The 20,757-nt window shown below is 39.6% G+C and overlaps 1 protein-coding gene across 1 annotated transcript; it reads left to right on the top strand.

The window, feature by feature from the left end:
* Positions 1–1,161: 1,161 nt before the first annotated feature.
* SAMD5 (sterile alpha motif domain containing 5) lies at positions 1,162–2,179 on the top strand. Its single transcript, XM_058801471.1, has 2 exons — positions 1,162–1,863; positions 2,069–2,179. Exons 1-2 carry the CDS (start codon positions 1,162–1,164, stop codon positions 2,177–2,179), a joined length of 813 nt encoding a protein of 270 aa, XP_058657454.1.
* Positions 2,180–20,757: the final 18,578 nt, after the last annotated feature.

The following is a 20,757-nucleotide window of genomic DNA, read 5'->3' as shown; positions in this document are numbered from 1 at the left end:
CGCGGAGGAGGAGCGGGGAGAAGCCGCACCGGGAGGAGCCGGAGGAGATCTGCGGGCGGCGCATCAGGCGCCTCCGGGGTAGAGGAGAGGGAGGACCCGGGCGGGGAGCACCGCTCCGGGTACCGGTGGCCGGGAAGGGAGAGCTCCGGCGGCATCCGGGAAAGGCGGGGGCAGCGCCGGTGGCCTGCCGCAGATCGGCTCATCCGCCGCCGGAGGATGCACAGAGCGCCGGCCGCCCGCACGGCCCCGCCGCCGCCGCCTCCTGCCCAGGGCGGCTGCGGACAGCGGCGGGAGCGCCAGCAGAGATAGGGGAAAGTTGTGCGGGCCGGGCGTAGGGCTGCGTGCCCCGCTGGGGCAGGAAGGCACCGCCGGCATCAGCGCGGAGAAAGTGGAGCTGGAAAGCAGTTTCTGGTCTCGCTGCCAGCGAAGCGCATTTTACCAGCTTTACGGGGATGAAGGGAAACTGGGAAAGTAACTCGGAAAAGTGAGTGGGATTTTCTTTTTTTTCCTTCCCTCTGTTTTGCTCCTAATCCGAAAAGAGACGTTTAAAAGGAAAGCAAAAGCCGCCGTGTGCGCCCGCTGCTGGGAGAGGCGTGGGAGAGGAGCGCACTGCACACCGGCACCCCTACCCACGCTGGGCGAGGGTGCGGGATCCTCTCCCCCGACACCATCGTGTACCAAAGCAGCTACTTATAGTAAACAGATTCATCATACGACAGAGAGCAGGAAGGTGAGACAGAAGCAGAAACAGAAACTAACACTGAAAGGAAGAAAGAAAAAAAAAAGACAGCGACTGCGAATTACTTCCAGAGAAAGTGGGTGGATGTTGTGCAGCAGCGACCTGGGATTTCAGGGGATGCACCCTTATATTTTGCTTCTCTCCAGTCCGAGCCTCCCTTCTCCGGTGGCAGAAAGCGGCTGTACTCGGTACAAGAGGAGGAATAAGCAGGAGGGGTTCGGTCAGCAGTGCTTGCGGTGCCCTACTGATCTGCTTTAAGGATTTTTTTTTTCCTTTTCCTGGTGGATGTTTTCTTGACCTTGATTTTGAGACCTCTTACTTGCATCGCAGTTTTTGTGGCTTTATGTCCTTTGGCGAAAAGTGGAAAGGGGAAGGCTGGCTTCAGTGCTGAAAGTTGCAATCGTTATTATTTTGGAGCCAGCATGTGCACCAACATAGTCTACGAGTGGCTGAAGACCCTGCAGCTCCCCCAGTACGCGGAGTCCTTCGTCGATAATGGCTACGACGACCTGGAGGTCTGCAAGCAGATCGGCGACCCGGACCTGGATGCCATCGGCGTGGCCGTGCCCCACCACCGCCGCCGGATCCACGAAGCCGTGCGGCGGCTGAAGGAGGCGGACGAGAGGGCGGCGGGGCTCTACTTCACCCTGGAGCCGCCGCCGCCGCCGCCCGCCCCCACAGGGCGCTGTCCCCGCCGGGCGGGGGGGCCCGAGGAGCCGCGGCGGGGGGCGGCCCCCAGGGCCCGGCCCGGCGGGCGGCGGGGGGCGGCGGGCGGCGCGGGGCTGGTGGCGTACCCCCGGCTGAAGCTGAAGATCATGATCCGGGACAAGCTCGTCCGCGACGGCATCAACCTGAGTAAGCCGCCCTACTCCAACAAGGTAAGGGGGTCCCCGCCGGCCGCTCCCCCAGCAGGAGCCGTGGCTGTCGGGAGTAGCGGGGCGGATGGGCTGGGGATGGGGGTCCAGCAGGGCCTGGTCCCGCCTCTGCCATGTGCCGGTGCTAAGTTTCTCCAGTTGTGCCAGTGGTGTTTTGGAGGGGATTTGGTAAGGATTGAGCACCAGCAAGGTGCGAAGAGTAGTGGGGCCAACAAAGGTCAGATCCACCATCACGTTCTGGCACTGGTGGTATGGCATGGTGCTGTGTTTAGGTTTTGCCTCCCTTTCTTTTCATTAACTGTTCCTATTAGTCTGGTTTAGTTTGAGGTGGGAAAGTGGAAATTGACAGGATGGTCTTAATGGTTTGGGCGTTTCTTTGTCTTTTCTGTGAAACTTTTCCATTGTGTTCAAGACGGATGTCTTCTCTCATCTTTTGCTAGTGGTCCTGTTTTAGTCGGTTTCTGTTGGTGAAATGGCTCCTGAAATAAGCGATCATCTGGCTGGAGGAAGAACTCCAGCAGCTGAATCCAACTGTTGCCTGGATTTATTTGCTGGAATATGGTAGTGACTGGTGAATGTCAAAACTATTCAGCAGGCTCCAGCACAGGTCAGCCAATCTCCAGGATGCACAGTCTGCTGAAAGGCCAGAAAAGGGTACATTTCAGTAGAGTCCGTTCCAGGCTGATGAAGCCTCAATATTTACCTAATTCTTATATTTTGAAAAGGTGTAATGCAAGATTCATCAGTTTTGGAAGTTTGAAATTGTTTTGTCTGAAATTTTTGGTAGATTTCCTGCTGAAAATGTAATGAGCAGAATAAGTAAAACAACAGAATAAAATTAATAATACTGTAGAGAAGAAAATTATTTGTGAAAGAAATGAAGGTATTATAATGTATGGGGGTTTAAGAGTTCAGGATGAAGTGCTTCAGAGTAGTTTGATAACCCAAGTTGCCTATATTTTCTTCAATGATTTGAAGTGTCATTTTTCAGAAAGACTGAGCAGTTGATGTTGACCTTCAACTTGTGGGTACTCTTTCTCTCTGAAATGCTTATAAATGTATGGAGGCAAGGTGATGGGGAGGGCTGCAAGTCTGGATTTACAGAATTAAAATTGAGAATGTGTTATCTGCTGTCATGGACATGGCTGTGAGGATAATGGGTAAAATTCAATTTGGATAACATTGTGAAGGTGCAGATAATAAAACTACAAATTTCAGTATTCTAATTTTTTAACATCTTGGTGACAGAGGCCCATAGTCACTTCTCAAGTACAGCATAGTTGTCTGGTTTGGGATGTTTATTTGTTCCCTTTTTCTGAGCTTCTGGCTGAGGATATGCTAAAAGACGTTATGTCAGATTTAACACTCATGAACATAAGTACAACATCTTCCAAAAGTTACTGTGTCATTTTGCAGAGATTCTTTTCCCTCCAGGGTTTGGAGTAACACATCATTAGATTGAAATTACTATTACACGTTTGATATAAAAGAAATTCCATGGAAGTTATGGCTTGTCAGTGTAGCTGCACCACATTACCACCTCCACAGCTGTGTTGCACTTTTCCATTTGACTTTGTGTGTGTTCTTAGTTAACAGTTCAGTCTTTCCAAGTGGATCATCTGCCTTCTCTCTGTGGTATTTTAAAGTTGTGTAGAAGTGGCTCTTTGGAACAAGGTTTGGTGGCAGACTTGGCAGTGCAGGGTAAGGATGGACTCAGTGGTCTTACAGGTCTTTTCCAATTTGAATGATTCTTTGATACTTTTGAACAGGAATTGTAAAATTTATAAGATGCCAGCATATGACATCAAGGCAGTTCAAATCCTTGGCATTGATTTCTTCTTTAGCTCACTTTATTTTAATTTGATGAGTCTGATAACAATGTGGATTAACTGTCAGGACAAGCTTGACTTACACAGAAAACATTACTTAGCTTTAATTTTTTAAAATCTAAATGTCATGTTTTGAAATACAAAGAGAAACAAAGTTTATTTTCCTAGTTTGTTTTTTTTTTTTCAGGCTGAGGTGTCAATGTATTTATTTTGGATAATAAATGCATATAACATAGTTTTTTACAGTAACAGAAACATTCTCTGTGTGAATCACTTCACATTGTAGCAAGTTGTAAGAAAGCATAAAGCTGGTAAGATTTGAATGTGTGTTGCTCAACATGCATTATTCTGAATGCCACCCACTGTAGCAATCTATCTCCAAAATGGCTTAAAGTAAATAGCAGAAGATCATGTCACTGTACATTATTCATTGGTTGTTGTTTAGAGCAAGAAAGATGAAATACTGTATTTTTGCATTTGGGAAAGAGCCATATTATAGCAGTGTCTTAAAAAAAAACCCAACAAAACCTAAAAACCCCAAACTTTAGAAAATTGTTGTATAATTTAGGCATTAGAGTTTTATATAGAACATACAGCATATGTAGACTATACAGGCTTCTTAATGTCAAGAGGAATTGAATGTATTTTCTGCAGCACACAGGACTGAAGAATCAACTTGAAGTTAATGTCATGGTTTTTTTGTATACATTTACTAGTCATCCTTGTCATGTGGACATTCTGGAGTGAGGCACTAGACCACTATTTGACAACTATTTGCATTTCTGGTTGTGCTGAGCTGCATACTAGTTTTCCACTTCCATGGCTTACATGGAAAATGCCATCTTTTCTTCTTAATATCTATGCATAGAACTTAGTGTCTCTGAAAGGAGGACCCTGCTGGTGTGTATATGTGTGTACATGTACATATGTATATGCATTTGTTCCCTGAGGAGTACTTCTTGGACTCAGTTAAGAAGTTCTCAAGCAAGATTTGGTGTTTTATTTTAAAACATCCCTGAGAACTGGAAGTGTTGCTCCTCTGGCTTCTTCAGAGTCTTTTGCTAGCTGGCTGGGCTGTAAACATATCAAGAGATCAAAAATTAATATTGTATGTGGCTGTGGAGATGTTAAAAGCATCCTTTTGCTGTCTTTCCTTTTTGCTGTAGTTTCAGATGAAAGGTGGAACAACAGAGTTGGCAGAATAGAAATCTATTGCTATGGTAAAATTTAGTTTAACTTAGTTTGATTTCAGTCAGCAGAAATGGCTAACAGCTACTTTACAGAGCTTAACATAAATCCCTTAAAATTGGAATTGAAGCCATGTGTGTGGGTGACTTCAGACACAGAGAATTATCATAAGCCATCTTGATTATTTCCATGGAGAATTTGTATGAGGCCTCACCTCCTTATATTGCATCCTATGTGGATTTCAGGTAAACCAAGGAACGTAACAGTAACTGAGGAAAGCTGCAAAGGAGTCAGATTTTGTTCCATGTTGGTAATGCTCCATAGTACTCAAAGCTTTATGTTTTAGTTTTTCACCAAGCTTGCTATTGCTGGCTGGTAGACCTTAGGAGTCTCCCATGTCTAAGAAACTTCTTCTGGAGGTGATGGGATTTAATGCCCTTCAAAAAAGAGCCCATGACCAAGTGAAACTTTTTGTCATCTTGAAACATCTAGCTGCTCAAAAAAATTATCTTTGATGGTTATAATTCTGTCATTAATTAGAAAGTTAATTATGCGCAATGTAGAAAGACTTTTGACAGTCTTTTACCCCTAGAAGTTTTGGGAAATGAATTGATGGCAGAAGGAAACCAAAATGAGCATATACTACCCCCTGCATTATAGTGAAGGTGAATGTAGGAAAACACAGCACTGATCTGAAATAAGGGGATCTGAGAAGTATAGCCATGAACTTCACAAAAAACACTTTTTTCTTTGGTAGGCTTATTCCAGAATGGATAATGTCCATGATGGGTTTGTGAAGAAGTCACTAAATGTCACTGTGGAAGAGGGAGCAGAGGAGCATTCAACTCTGTCAATAAAAAGACAAGTAGGGTACCTTGTTGTGGAACATGCCAAGAGAACTTTAGTATTCTATTTATCTTGAACGTAGATTAAGTGACATTTAACAGTTTACTGTAATTTCTTTATTATTTCTAATTGAAATAAATGGCCTGACCTCTTTCTTGAGGAACTTTATTCAATTTTTCATCTGCATGGAATTGCAAGTACATTAAAAACATACATGCATTAAATCTCCCACACCAATTAAGATTATTTGCTTAGCCTCAGTAAAGTTATAGTCATGGAGATTTCCATATTTATTAGAGAGAATAAACTGTAGTATGACATATGTACATGTACATGACCTCATTGTCACTCACTGTGCTCTTCATGATTATCAGCATGCTTGGAAAACAAACACTAAAAATTCAGATGCATGAGATCATAATCTCAAGAGTTCAAGCAGATGTAGAAAAGTAAAATGTCAGATCCAAATGAGTATCTGCTTAAACACCCAAACACGTTCTTTTTAAGTTATGTGCTGATAATATAGCACAGATTTATGGTTCTGATTAAGTCTTTGTTTAATCCTTGCCACTACAAAATGAGGAATATTTCACAAAAGTTAAGTTTTAAGAGGTAAAGAAGACAGCAATTCTACTTTGAAATACACTGGTTCAAGCTGGGGCTGGGATAATGTAATCAGTACTTTAGATATCTACAGAAGTGAATTCAGCAAATTAAAAATATTGTGCTTTGAAGAAATAACAACACTCACCTGTACTGGATTTAAACATGAACCTTTTTCTAAAGACCTGGCTGCTTTAGAATAACTGCATCAACTCTGATTAGCAGAGCGTTCTCAAATATGCCTTGGGGAAAGCTGCCTATTGACAGAAGTACTAGTGCATTAAGTAGTAACAATATTTTCATGGCAATAAATTAGCAAAGCTACAGGCAATGTTCAGGAAGTGAAAAGGTATTTTATATAAGATACCACGGAATTTGCCTTTGACTTCACAACTCTGTTTTCTTTTAAAGAAAACTTAGCACCTCATATATTTGGCAGCTGTTTCAAAGTCCCGGTTTATTAAACTCACCAAACACAAACTGGAAAAGATCTTCCAATCAGCCCATCAAAGCAAAATGTTTCAGAATGTGAACAATACAGTACTATATTGTATTTGCATTTGAATTGTTCCTGAATATTTTAAAGTGTATTCAATCTCCTCTGGAAATGTTGAATGCAAATCTTCATGGATTTCATTATTTTTCAGTTAAGAGGGATGGAAGATCTCATTAGGGTACATTACAGGTGGCATCCTGAGAGAGGATAGTATCGACTCCACAGCTTTCTTTCCCCCTTTCCACAATTGTGTTAAGAGTAATTTCTGAGCTGTGATCGAGGTGTGGTCTGGCAGAGGAGTAGTGTGGGACTGAGCAGCTGCCCTGCAAGGGGAATCCTTCCCACATCCTCCACAAGGCTCTAAGTTTGAAGGAAAAGCTAAACTTAAAGGTTCCTGGCAAAAGAGAAATGCCTAGCCTCTGGCAGTTCCCCCAAAGGACTTGATTCTCTCAGAGCTCTGTAGTGCAAAAATGAACTGATTTTTCTCACCTACTTTGGGATTTTGTGTAAATACTGCACCTCAAGAGGGACACCACCTGTGTTGGGACAAAAGTCTGTATACCAGTTTCACTTCCATGCACTGATAACCTATCTTGTTTAAAGTTTGGTGATCATACATCTTTCTGAAATGTAAATGCATTTTAAGGAAAATATTTATGTTGATAACCCTACCCCCATAGCTTCTGCTTCTGCCATATGTAGGATGATTAAGCCCATATCCACAACCACATATGTGGAATACAAAAAAATCCAAGATAATTTCTCACTAAAGAAGTAATCTTGTGAGCCATGTTTCTAGTTTTGCATATGACCAATATTAAAATCTCACATATTCCATGATATGGGCAGCTGTGTCACTGATTTCTGATGTGGAATTGAATAATTTGTTTAAAGTCATGACAGATTTTAGACAGATGAGGCACTGGGACCCACTGCTGCAATGTCTTTGTCTATTGCCTTAGGATTAAGAGTAAACTTCTTTACATGTAAGTAACAGAAAAGTGATCAAGGAATAGCTGGTGGCCTGGCTGCATGGCAATTAGTTATGCTTGTTAATTCTCCACGTTAATTACACCCTGTGTGCATGTGTCATTCTGGAGGGTCCCTATCCACTAAGGTGTATAGATCCAAACATAACCTGAAACATGCTAACAGCCATTACAGAGTTTTTGATAAGTGCAGCAGAGAGGTTTGAATTGACAGGAATACTATTATTATAGATTAGGAATAAATTTATTATATCACTTACAGGAACTTGCTTACTGGTTTGAGACTCTTCTACAGCAGAAGAGGATGTTAATACTAGAATGTAGGTTCAATGTTTGAATTTCTTGCTTTGTCAGTTTGAATGAGCCCCTCTGCTTGGTGTTTGACAAAGCTATCTGTTCAATCTCTTTGTCTAGGCTAATATGACATCTCATATTGATGTGCTTATCTTGACAAATGTGGTGGCTTGTGCGCCCTGCAGGAATCGTCTTTTATTAAAAGAGCACAGCATGGCTATGTTTAGCACTGCCACGTTATTTTGGGAATGGCTGTGCAGCAGGAAGGGGAGATTCGGGTGAACCTTCCATGACACTGGCAGTCTGTGAGCCAAGCTGGCCCAAAACTGTCCCCAGTGACTCATCCAGCCTCTTCAGTTTGTTACTGCAGATAGTAAAAAACTTTTCTTATGATTTTGCAAAACAAAAAGTGGCGTGTCACGTGAAACACAAGTAGAAGAGCCTTCAAACAGTATCTCATCTTCATTCTCACAAACTCAGCAGGATGGGAATGACAGTGATTCATGCCTCTCGTGGGAGCCCTGTTCTTCCAGTTGGTCTCATTCCCAGTGAAGTCAGTGGGGGTTTTGCCAGGGATTTCATTTGATGCTGCTTTTTGAGTGAGGTGTTCAAATTTAAATCAGCTAACAAGCATATCCCTACAGGCTCTAATTGTGGTGGTGGACAAGAACAGGGCTACACGAGTTTAGAACGATAAATACAACAGTAGCATGAAAAAAAATCAGAATTTTTCTAATCTTTAAGTATCACCATTAACAGCTCAAACAATAGTGGGGCAGACTTTTGAACACAGATATTGCAGATCTGTGCTACAATAAATGTTTGGTAAATATTCTCTGAAATCTCCACCAATGTGTATTGGTCGGAGGTAACATAGTTATTTACAGTTGTCCTCTCAGTAACTTAAAATCAGGGAGAAGTAGCAATAATATATGGCAAATAAACCTTATAGGCAGGTACAAATGTATGCCTTCTACACATTTGGGTTTTTTTCCCAGAATAATTGCGTTGGTTTTGAGGAAACACATCCTGATGCAGGCATGTGGTGTTATCACTGCATATGATGTCAATCTTCTGGGGAAATTAAGTCTGGTTCTGATGTCTGTGCCTCAAAAATACATGGTAAACTAGGCCTGGTTAAGAAAAGAGCTAAAAGTCTGGGAAAAAAAAATTTTGCCTTTCAGTCGTGGGCTAAGGAAAGCTTGTAATGTTTTCTTTTCCCAGAGTTAGTTTAAGTGGCCACTTGGCCATGCTTTCACATGCACAGAAGGAAATATTTTTATTAGGAGAAAAAGGCAGTGGCTTCAGTGGCTGAGTTCTGTAACTAGGCTATTCATGCTGTGTAGAAGGCCAAAAGCCAGTATAAACCAAAAACTTAGTAAGTATATTCCATAGAGGAAATAACAAAACAACCTCCAGACAAAACTAGGAGCGTGTGCCATTTTTGCATCAGTGCCCTTAGTTTGTGAATAGAGAACTTTGTTGGAAGTGGTACCTCTGCCTTTGGCTCCACATTTCCCAGCTCTTCCCAGACCCTTCTGTGTACTCCAGAGCTACCCATTTCCTGATTTCTCCTAAATTATCTCCCCAAAGTCTGCCTCAAGACACCCTATCTTCTTCCCTAAAAACAATCTTTTTCCCATCCAAGAATATACATCTTTTGCCTTTGGTCTTCCTAACATTTTTTTCTCCTATTCTGCATTCTGTGTGAGTTTCATTGCACCTCCCTCTCCTGCTGCCCAGTGTCTCAGGCTGCTATTTGGATCCTTCTCTCTCCTCCCTTTTGTTCTAATGAGAAACTTTCTCTCCCACTCAGGAGAGCAGGGCAATCACTTCCCTGCCCATTGTGCTCAGTGTCCCCAGCTGCCTTCCCACTGACTTACACAGGTGGCTGAACACAGGTTGTTCTCTTAAAATGAAAGCTTTAAACTTTGATGTTAAAAATTTCAGTCTTAAAACTGCCATAAGCAGCAGTCATCCAAAGTCCCTCCAGTCCCAGTTTTGTGGCAGAAAGAAGGGACTGATCTAGGAAAAGGAGGATATATAATAGCTTTTGAACTGCTGTGTGGTACTGCTCTGATCTTTTTGAGGCAGGACTCAATGTATTCTTAAAAAAATGAGTTCTAAGCTCAATACAAAATGCCTTCAATGGAAAAATTTTGAAAGGCTTTTCTTTTTTGCATAATTTTCTAGTTCAAATAGTATGATCATAACGACTGCTTCTAATTGCAGCATCTCTGAATTCTTGTCCCTTTGTTTTTTGTTTGCCAAAATGTTTTTGTTGAGATTTTATTTAAACCTTTTCTACTTATAACTGCTTGCATTGTACTGCATTAAGAATTTTTATACAAATGCATCTCTGACCTCTTGTTTACCTCATAGTTAAGGTCCCCCCCTAAATATCCAGTAATTAGTTTAGCAGGGGTTTTTCTACAGTTAGGGAATGAAAAATACCAGAATAAAGAATCATCAAGACTACCATAGGTCTTTATGTGCTAGTTCCTAAGATAAAGATTTCAACCTAAATATAAGGGCAAATGGTTATTTCAGCATCTGAGTCTGTATTCTTTCTCACATCACACCAAATGTCAAAAGGGGATCTCATTTTAAAACACTAACTTGTAGAAACTAATGGTGGAAATTGAAATTGCTAACCAAGAAGATTTGTTCCTTTTAAGGTATTAACACTTAAAAGAGAAGAAAACACCAAATAACGAAAAGGGACTAAAAGTAATTTTGATTTAACCTGCTGTTTTCATGTGAAGAAAACTTTGTTGGACTTTCTTGTGATAACTTCTAAATAAGATTTTGCCAAGAGGATGTTTCAGAGAGAGCATTTTCACATGCACTTAGCATTTGCACAGTGGTAAAAATAATGCTCTGTAGTTTGTGGAGTAGGATGGAGCAAGAGGAAGTTTGACAGGAATACCACTAGCTGGTTTCTGTCCAGCTCTAAAAATTGCACACAGTAGGGACATACTTCATAGAGCCAATGATTAGAAGTGATAAAACGTGTGTCATTGCCAGTAATGTCAAAACCAAACAAACCCCCCAGTTGCTCATTTTATATCTCTTCAAGAAGTAATATTTGTGTCCCTAGCAAAGGTTAAGGCAAAATTCTTCAGTATTTCTCAGGCTTGTGGTGTAAAATCTCCTAGTTTGAAGCAATGTTGAAAAATTCTCTTTTCAGTAGTGTTTTGGGTCCTGATGCAATAGTTCCCCAGGAATTTTTTTTTCTCTTTCAAAGAAATGCATGCATGTGCTATCAAGTGAAAGGAAGGGAGCTTATTTGCTATTAGGCTGATGGAAATCAGGTGAGCCAGACTTGCTCCTAAGTGCTCCCAGGCTGGTGGCCTCAGTGCTCATTTACCTCTACTTTATAAATATGAGTAGAACTGCATAACCTTGAGCTGGTTGGGGTATTTTTTTCAAGGGAACTTTGCCTGCAATGACTCTTGTCATAGGTAAGTTTTATGCATGTCTTTGAAAGCAGGGATTATCATGACAAGAAGTGGTCTGAATCTCTTGTGGAGGTTGTTTTATGCTAAGAGTGTAGCAAGTATGTACTGGTTCGGGTGTTGTGCTGTTTATAAAACATTGTATCACTGATGAAATTGGGTTACTTTCCTATGAGTCTTCAGTAGTGGGAATTAATTCACCTCTATGAGAAGTTGTGAAGGTTTGAGGTATTTCCCTAAGGAATTGTTTCATCATAGCAATGGAAACACTTAAAAGAAAATTTATACTCTTAACTTACGTATATTAAAAAGAACTGCTTATGCAACCACTGGATTCATTAAGTCAATTCCTATGGTGTCTATCAGGAAATATGCTGTATATCCTTCCTCTGTTTTTGTGATGGGTTTGGAAGAAGCATGGTTTTGTCTATGTTTTTATAGAACTTGTTTTATAGACCTCTCAGTGGCTGAAATTGATGTAATAGTTAATATTATTGATCTCATTTTGGAAAATAAGGCAGAACTTCCTTTGTGCTGAGTATATTTCTTCCTACAGGGACAAGGAAATGAGTATCATCTTCTCAATAATAAATAGCAGCTTTGTACTTACAATGAATATGAATTAAATGCAAGGTGAAGGTAGTGAAGGAATTTCAAGGGCTTATTTTTCTTTTCTTTTCTTCCCCTTGTATCTCCTGTCATGTTTGCAATGGAAAAGTGTCTTTCTCTAATTTGAATTTGCCATACAACTAGACAAGAATGTGATACTTCTACTTAGCCCATTCTATCTTTAAAATCTTCCATCCTTTTTTGTTATTGTTTTTCCTGATAGTTTGTGCAGTATGAATATATGCTTCATGTACTTGATAGTTTTTCATTTCATAGATGTCTAATTGAAAGTTTGTGTGTGTTATTTCTAGCTAAGTGCTAGCTTTTATTTGCCTTCAAATCAATAATGGTACATAAATTCTGCTCTAAATGTTTAGAGCTGGCATCCCAAAAGTGACTTTCAGAATGACTCTGTTGTTATCACTAGCACCTTGCTGCTTTGCTGCTTTATTCAGCCCCTCACAGTGCTCCTTGGTAGATTGTTTTTTTTTTTTTTCTGCTGTTCTTTTTTTTTTTTCTCCTTCTCTTTTTGATCTGTCTTCCTTTATTTTAGTATGTGTTTGCCTTGCTAAGTGTTCCATTTACCAAAAAACCCCCTAATTTTCTCTAGACTCTTTCAGATAAGTATCTGATTAGTAATTATCTACTAGTGGTTATGTTTATCTCATGGACAATAATAAGCTAACAGAGAAATATTTATGGCTTTAATATTGCATGGGTTTAGGGGCACATATGAATATTTAAAAGCATTACAAAACTCCATAAAACTAGAACCTGAACAGACTACAGAATTGAATTTTTGTCTTGCTGTATTTTCTTGTGGTCTGCTCATTAGTTGCTTGAAGGTGAGACCTACAGAATATGTAATTGTATGATGGTGGATAAATAGCTCTTAGATAGAAGAGGAAATTTCTGCAGTTATCTTTTCTATAGTAGGGTTTTCAAATTAAAAGCATATTATCACTAGATTCTGTCAGGTTTGTAGGCTGTGGCCATTACTTCCATCGTGTGAGTTAGTGGAAATTTTGCTATTGATTTTGTTGGGAATGAACTGAGGGTTTTGCCAAGGAGCTACAATTGTGCTTTCAAAGTACTAAATAAAAAATGTTACCACTATGGTTTCTGGTTGAAATCTTGCCTAGATTTAAATGGTTTTTAAAACATATTTTTATTAGCTGCTATTTTCACGAGCTGGTAAAGTCCCTTCTCCTTGGAATGAGCTGCTGAGATTGTGGGTGCCCCTCCCTCCTCTGCCTTTAATGTTGTCAGCCAAATGCTGTTGAATAAATCTGTATCTCTTTTTTTCTGCTTGTTTGCTTCTTCCTCTTTCTTTCTCGCTCTCACCCACCCCTCCCCTAATGCCCACCCACTCCTTTCCTTTTTCCAGTTTAGAGGCTCTTAAGTTGTAGCCTGTCAAACAGTCTGGTGAAATTCTGGATGGTTTTCCATTTTTCAGCTAGAAGTTAGGGAATAGAAGATGTCGTCAGTAAGAATGAGATTCTATTTTTTTGGTACATCAAAAATATTGACAAGTCAAGAAGTGGAATAAACTGATAGTTATGTTATAATTATCTACTGATGCTGTATCTCTTTCAAAAGAATTTTTAACCTATTTAAGAAGAATAACTCCATATTTTACTTATTGGTGCCTTACTAGACCTAAACTGCCTGGGAGGAGCAAAACTTGAAAAGGTGGTATGAGCTATAGTAAAGAAACTGCAAGAAAGCCAGACTGAGGAAAGAAGGGTTTCTGCACTGTGGGTTTGTATCATGCTGTTCTGGAGCTGTATGCCCCAAGGATGAGATCACTCTGACTTTGGTGAAGGGGTGGGATTTGTTTGGAGATGGGTAGATTGGTTTGCTTTTGTCTGGTCAATCCTAAAGGTGGAAATTTTACTGACATTGTTACTAATTTCTTGTTCTTTTTTAATTTAAAAAGTCGTGTTCAGGGGAGTTTTTGGCTGTTTGCCCATGTGCTCCCTTGCTTTTTCTTCAGAATCTATGGTTTCTGCTCTCTTTTCTGATAAATACACAGATTTTTTAGACCTGAGCCCATTGCTTGTGCTCATGTAGACCATCAGCCTGAAAAAAAAACCAAAGGTCTGAAAGGGTATGGGGTATGCTAATAACACCCTGAGGATATTTTCTTTCTATATCCCCAAAACTATGTATAAAGAATATTTAAACCTGGCTTTCCAAATCCTGTCAGTGTCTTTTAAATACAAGAAAAAAAATGGAAAAGAAAAGCATATTTTTTTTCAGAGGTTCATGTTTAAATCACAGCTCTGGATGTTGTTTAGACAGCTTGCAGCTGAAGAATGTTTCTTGCAGTTTTATATAAGCTTCTTTTTTCCCGTGTACAAATAAATGGTAGTGCTGCATGGAAATGTGTATTTCTAAGTACCAGAAAAAGGAGTGAAAATTGTTCAGCCGTTTTCCATGTGTTCCCTTTCAATGTATCTAAGATTTGTCCAAGCGGATGTTGCTTGAGTTGTAAAAATAATTCTGTTTGTGTGACATCAGATCTACATAAGGAGTTAAATGTCCTTCTACTGTTCAGCTAACTGGTAGCACTAACCTGTAAGTTTTTGTGACTGAAATACTTTTCCAATACCTTTGAGTAGAGGTGACATACTGGTAAGTATTTTTTTCCTCAACTGTAAGCTGGATTTTTAAACTGGTGACTGACAAGCAGTTGTATAACTTTTCAAAGGTCACATTACTGGTGATCCTCATCTTGGCTATTAATTCTTTTACAACACTAAGCTGTCTTTGCTGTTACATTTTTTTCCTGAATCTTCCATGCAGCAGTTTAACTTGTTACTTCTTGCCATGTCTGCTATGGTCATGAAGAATAAAGGGTTTTGTCTTCTCTTCTGGTGACAAGCTTTAGCTGCCCAAGGATGTTACTGAGTTCTGCCTAAAGGGGTCTAACTAATAAAGATGGTTAATCAAGTCTTCTTTTAGGTTTTACTTGCTAGACCAATTCTTGTTCTTTCAAGTTTGTCCCCTCCCTTGTTGGACTTTAGGGCTCTGGATGTTGAATCCCATTGGGGCCTTGCTGGTGTTGGGCATAACTCTTTGCAGCTGATAAATTGGTTTGTTTGCCCCTATATGGCTGATATCTTTTTTTAATGCTGTGATACTGTGGATTCATGCCTTGGATCCACAAGGCCCTGAGACCCTGGGTAACAGAACCAGACGTTTATTTTACATCATTGGTGTATGCAGTGCTTTGTGGTCAGTGGTGCTTTCTTGCTGTTGTCCCTGATGAATAACATTCCCGTATATGGAGGGATAGAATGTAAGAAAATAAAGATAGTGCAGAAGGTGGTCTCACACCTGAGGAGTTGCAGCTGTACTAATCACCAAAGATTAGGAGCAGGCCTGCCCTTAACAGGCCACAGCTGTGTCCAGTTAGAAGAGGAGTGCTACAAAAGAGTGGGTTAGCTGGGCAAAGAGGGACTTGGGCTTTGTTGGTTGTGCTGTGAAGAGAGTCGGAGTTTGTTGGTTGTGCTGTGAAGAAGGAGTTAGTGCTGTAAGGAGATGGCCATGAGAAATCACCGAGAAGGTATGGGAGCTTTGCAATACGATGACAACACCTGTATATTTTCTGGGCTCTCCCTCCAGTGTAAGCCATTTGGAAGTCTAAAGCTGTTGTTCTATACACTAATGCTCTATCCAATTGCATGTGGCCTACTGATGTAAAAAATTGTTTCTCTACCCAAATCAGTACTAAAACCAGTGATTGTTGCTGTAATGAGGATAGCCTCCTGCAACACTTATCTTGATGTCTCTTGAAGTTTTTGTTTGTAAAAATACATTTTCCCTATATTTTGTACTCATTTGGTACTTTGATTTATACTGTGCTTCTCTAGTTTACTAATCCAAATGTCTAGTGAAACAACTTCAGAAAATCTAATGAAGTTAGGATTTTTGTCATCCACTTACTTCCTTTTTTTGTGGCAATTTATTGTCTGGCATACCAAGAAGTTAGGTTGAGTTTGACATAATTGATTCTAGACAAGTTTGGGTTGACTATTAAACATCTTGTCACTTTTTGATTAATGTAACAGAAGCATTTTTATGTGGGAAGATTAATAAGTATTCTCTGTACAGCATAAAAATCTTGTTCCAACAAAACGCATTTGTTTCAACCTTCTGTTATCTTCCTTTATCCAAAAAGTCACTGCTCTTGGTCACTTGTACCTCCAGTTTTGGGCAAGGGTGGCATGTTTTCTTGCTGAGCAGCAGCCTGTCTCCTTGCATGCAGTCTCAATTCCCCCCCATGCTGTGATCATAAATCCAGCCTTGTAGGTGAGTGTCTCTGCACAGCTGTTAACCCCTACATGGATGGCAGTGTCTGTCAGACAGAGCCACCTGTGTGTCCTCTGTGTTTCAGCTCCTGCTGGTTTTCTGGTGGGTAGGGGAAACTGAGGTAACCTTGTTCTCTACTTTAAACCTTTTGTGCCTGAGCGGGATTTGCCTGTAGGTGCCACTGGAATGTGTGTGTGCAAAAGGAGAGTCTGCAAAGGATTTGTCCACAGTATCATGAAACATTGCACAGTAATTTAACCATGGGAAAGGATGTGCTACCAAGAGGAATCGAGTTCATGGAAAAGCCCTGGACAGTTCAAATGCACAAGCAAGAGAAAAAAAAAAGCCAAAAATGTCACTCTTGTGTTTCCTCAAGCCTTAGCAATGGAAGGGATAAATGAGAAAAATCTCTGTGTTTGCATCTCTGTAGTGCTGTATATCTTAGTCCCTACTTGTATAATCAGCAGATCTTCTGTTTAATGCAGTGGAAGCCCATGCAGTGTCTTTGAATGTTGTCTGCATTATCCTCCTAATGGACTGAATGTGTTTTGATTCACAAATGCTGATCTTAATGAGAAAGGGGCAAGCTGCAGCATACAGGAGATTTTTTTTGTGCTTAATTGTTGAGCCACACATTCCTCTACTTATGTGAACTTGGGTGTTTTCAACAGTTTATTTTTAAATAGTAAACATTCTTAAATAATACTGCTGTTACTCACTTTCACCACACAATTCCTGAAAACGAACAGTTCGATATACTGCTTTTAAGGGAAACATTTGGAAATTGCTTCTACTCTGAAGCTTTGGGGAAATTAGGAAATTACTTAGAGAAAGTTATAAATCTGTGTAAAAGGGCTTTTAGATTAAAGAATACTTTTTCAACCATGACTGTGGCTCATAATAGGATGTTATGGAATAGAATGCATAATCTGATCCTGTAGAAATTACTGTGTTGAAGTTGGGAGATGAAGGGGTGGGTGGGGAGGGAAGGGAAAGAAAGGATGAGGACAGAAAAGGAAAAGAAAAGGCAAAGTGCAGTTTTTACCTTGTTCTCTTCAGATTCTATCCCTGGAGGTTCTGCGGGAAGGATCTGCAAATTGTCTCTTACTGGATTTTTTTTTTTTTGCAGTGTCATTAGTTGAGGAAAACCCTCACCAGAATAAAAACCAATTTTTATTGCATGCTAAAATACACTTCAGTGACCAGTTGAACCAGACAGTGATATCAGTATATAGATGTGGAGGAATGTTTCTGGCATTGCAACTGGTTTATTCCTATCAGTCATCCTTAGACAAGCTCTGCAAGATCCTCAAAAGTGCTATTTCTGTTTTTTTTTTTTTAATAGAAGCTGTCTTCTAATTTTCAGCCTACATTTATTGTGGACTTGCTTTTCATATTTTAAAAAATATGAATGACCTCTTTAAGTAGGTTATTGTGTAACAATAGAACAACCCAGACTCAGTGCCCTGTGCATTTTCTCCAACATGGGTGTATCTCCTTGCATGAAGAGATTAATTGCAACAACAGTCTCCATTTGAGCGATAACCCAGACTCACAGCACAGTAAGAGCAGGTCTATCTTTTCAATGCCTTTTTTCTGATAGCTAAAATGAGGAAAGCTCTCCTGGTCTCTCTTTGTCCCAATAGTCCACAACCATAAATATTCTGATATCCATTTCTTGCTAACCTCACTTAATGTGGGTTTGTTTCAGAATTTTTAATCTGATAATGTCTAGGATACACTTTCATCTCTCTAGAAACATTAAAGTCTTTTCCTGTTATGAGTTATTTAATTTTCCTGAGTTCCTTTCCACCTCTCCTAAAAAAAAGCAGACATTTCTAGAAGCAAATTTTCTTTTTATTACTAAGGAAATGCAGTAGATTGGTCAAGTTATGTGCAAGCATTTTCTTTTTTGTTTCCTAGGTTTTGTCTTGTTTTGTTTTCTCTTTTTAAAAATTATATACAGTGTTTTACTACTTTGTGGAATATTCTTGTACACTGGTGTAGGTGGTAAGTTATCCCAGGTGTTACTTCAAGGTGTGTCTTGAAGTTTAATTACAGGTCCAAACCGTGTGTCTACCACTGCTGACCTTTTCAGTTTTTGCTTCTCACACTTAGAACAGTTTTTTTTTTCAGTCGATGAGTTTGGTAGCCACATGTATTATACAAACAAGCAGGGGTGCCAAATCTGATCCTTGACATTTTAAATTTTTTATTTACATATCTCAAAGCAACTGCTACTATCCCTGCACCTACTGCTTTCTTAGATAAAGTAAATGTTTGTAAAGTCAATTTTGCAGGTCTGCAATTCTTGGCAACAAAATAATTTTGAACACTGGTAAGGGAATTTATGGATTTCAATTATAGTTTGTAGTATATCATAATTCTAGTTTTATACCCTGTGCAGTTCAGTGTTTTGGATTTTTAATGGGTATGGAGCAGTAATCATAAAAGTGATTCAAAATGCACCCAGTAATTACAGAGATTTTCTGTTGCTTTGCATTAAAATGATTATGATTTACAATCAACGAAATTGCAGTCTGTGGTTTTACTTCAGATAGTCATGCTATTACACTGCTTATTAGTTATGGTCAGTGATTTAGAGCTTAAGAGCTGCACATTAGAAAGCTGTAAAATTAGTTATTCTTTAATAGATTATAACAGTAAATTTTAAAAAGACTTTATATTAGTTATAATCTTGTATATTAAAGAGTACACATGTAGCCCTTTGTATCTCCTTTTGTTGCTGGAAATTAACTTCAGCTGAAATGACTTAGATGGACTGCAATAGCCAGAGTCATGCACATATGCATGTGGGTTCTTTCCTCTTTGTTTCTATTATAGTCTAAGAGTTTAAGGTTAGCTGCCAGCCTCCTTTCTGTTTGGCATGTAAACTAAGTACTTTTTTTCACCCCTTCCCATCAAACCCCAAATGCATATCTAGGTATATACTGAAGTTCTGAGTACTTAAAATCATACAAAAAGAAGGAAGTTCTAATTTACTTGCAAATTATTTTAGAATGCCTTTTGAATAGAGTAAGCATATAGAGGAATTTTGCTCACATTTCTTCTTTCTGTCCACTTTCTCAGTTTTCTGTGTATTTTTTTTGTACCTTCATGCATCAAAACTCAAGAACAGACACCTACCCTTAAGTAATGTTATTTGAATGGATCCTACAAGAAAAATGAAGAGACTGTTTACTGTGACAGGGCGAGAGGGAATGGCTTCAAGCTGAAAGGGAGTAGGTTAAGATGAGATACTAGGAATAAATTCTTTACTGTGAGGGTGGTGAGGCACTGCAAACCATTGCCCAGAGAGGTGGATCCCTAATTCCAGGAAGTGTTTCAGGCAGGTTAGGTGGAGATCTCTGAGCAACCTGGTTTAGGAGAAGCCTGGAAAGGTGTCTGTGTTAGTGGGGTTGGAACAAGATGGTCTTTAAGATCCTTTGCAACCTAAACCATTCTGTGCTTCTGAGTTGGGCTTTGGGAACTCCCAGTTAAAGTTGTTTTAGAAATAACATGTTTCTTGAGAACATTCTTGAGCATTAGCATAGAGAGCACTTTTCTGTTCTTATTAAACTTGGATTTTAACTAAGATAAGATAGTGATCAGGGACATTAGCAGTCAAGTCACGATGTGAAATGTACTCCTGTAGTTACTGATTATATACCTGTTCTTTAGGAATACTGAATAAAAAACTCAAAACTAGAGAGGTTTCTGAAAACTTGAATGACAGTGGTTTGTTTCTACATGCTTTCATGCAGGGCCTTTATTATTTTTGAACAATAGTGTTACAAGAATAAACGTAGTATTTTATTTTAGCTTGTGTTTTATGTGGAATTCTACTTAAGGTTTCAGTCACTGTGTTGAATTAATGCTTGTATTAGTACCACTGATGTAAAATGTTCTTAAGAATGGTCTTTAGAAATTTTTCCATATTAAGATTCTTCATCAGAAAGTGGGTTTTGAAGTGCAACAGAGATCCAGTACTGGTTGCTTTGGGTTTTGCACACTCTGGCAGATTCTCTCCAGCCTGGCATCTTGTTTAGTGGACATGATAGGGTGAAACAGGGTGTATTGGGAATTGAAAATAGCAACATTTTATCTTTCTTTTCTTAAGGACTTAAGTACTTGTAAAATCAAGCAGGAGAAATGCCAACCAAAATTGACCTTGAAAAAAATTTTTGTCATAGTCTATTTGTGTTTAGAGCTTGTTGGATATTTTTTGGTTAAAATTATGCACCTGAAGTGTTCCATTTATATTCTGCCATTTTGAATGAACTTTTGATTTCTAATGAGACTTGGCCCAGGCTCTCTGCAGAATCTCTCTGATCTGTAAAGCCTCATCTGTTCATTTTTCCTTCTCAGCTTCTTCACTGGAGGGTCTGTGAATCCCTAGCTGGTACCCATCCCCAGTTTCTGCAGCTGATCTCTGATGTATTTGTGAAGGCCAGATGGATGTCTAGGGTGTAGCCAAAACTCCAGTGTTTGAAGCCCAGAAATTGTCAGGATGA

The sequence above is a fragment of the Ammospiza caudacuta genome, chromosome 3, assembly GCF_027887145.1.
Source record: "Ammospiza caudacuta isolate bAmmCau1 chromosome 3, bAmmCau1.pri, whole genome shotgun sequence".
NCBI lineage: Eukaryota > Metazoa > Chordata > Aves > Passeriformes > Passerellidae > Ammospiza > Ammospiza caudacuta.
Note: the sequence above shows the minus strand (reverse complement) of the source record. Positions and strands in the feature narration are given on the sequence as shown.

Bases quoted from the DNA above. Each gene is read 5' to 3' on its own strand.
- SAMD5 (XM_058801471.1), top strand. From the start codon at position 1,162: ATGTGCACCAACATAGTCTACGAGTGGCTGAAGACCCTGCAGCTCCCC. The intron at 1,864-2,068 runs GTATGGCATGGT...GTCCTGTTTTAG, and splicing joins ATCACGTTCTGGCACTGGTG to TCGGTTTCTGTTGGTGAAAT.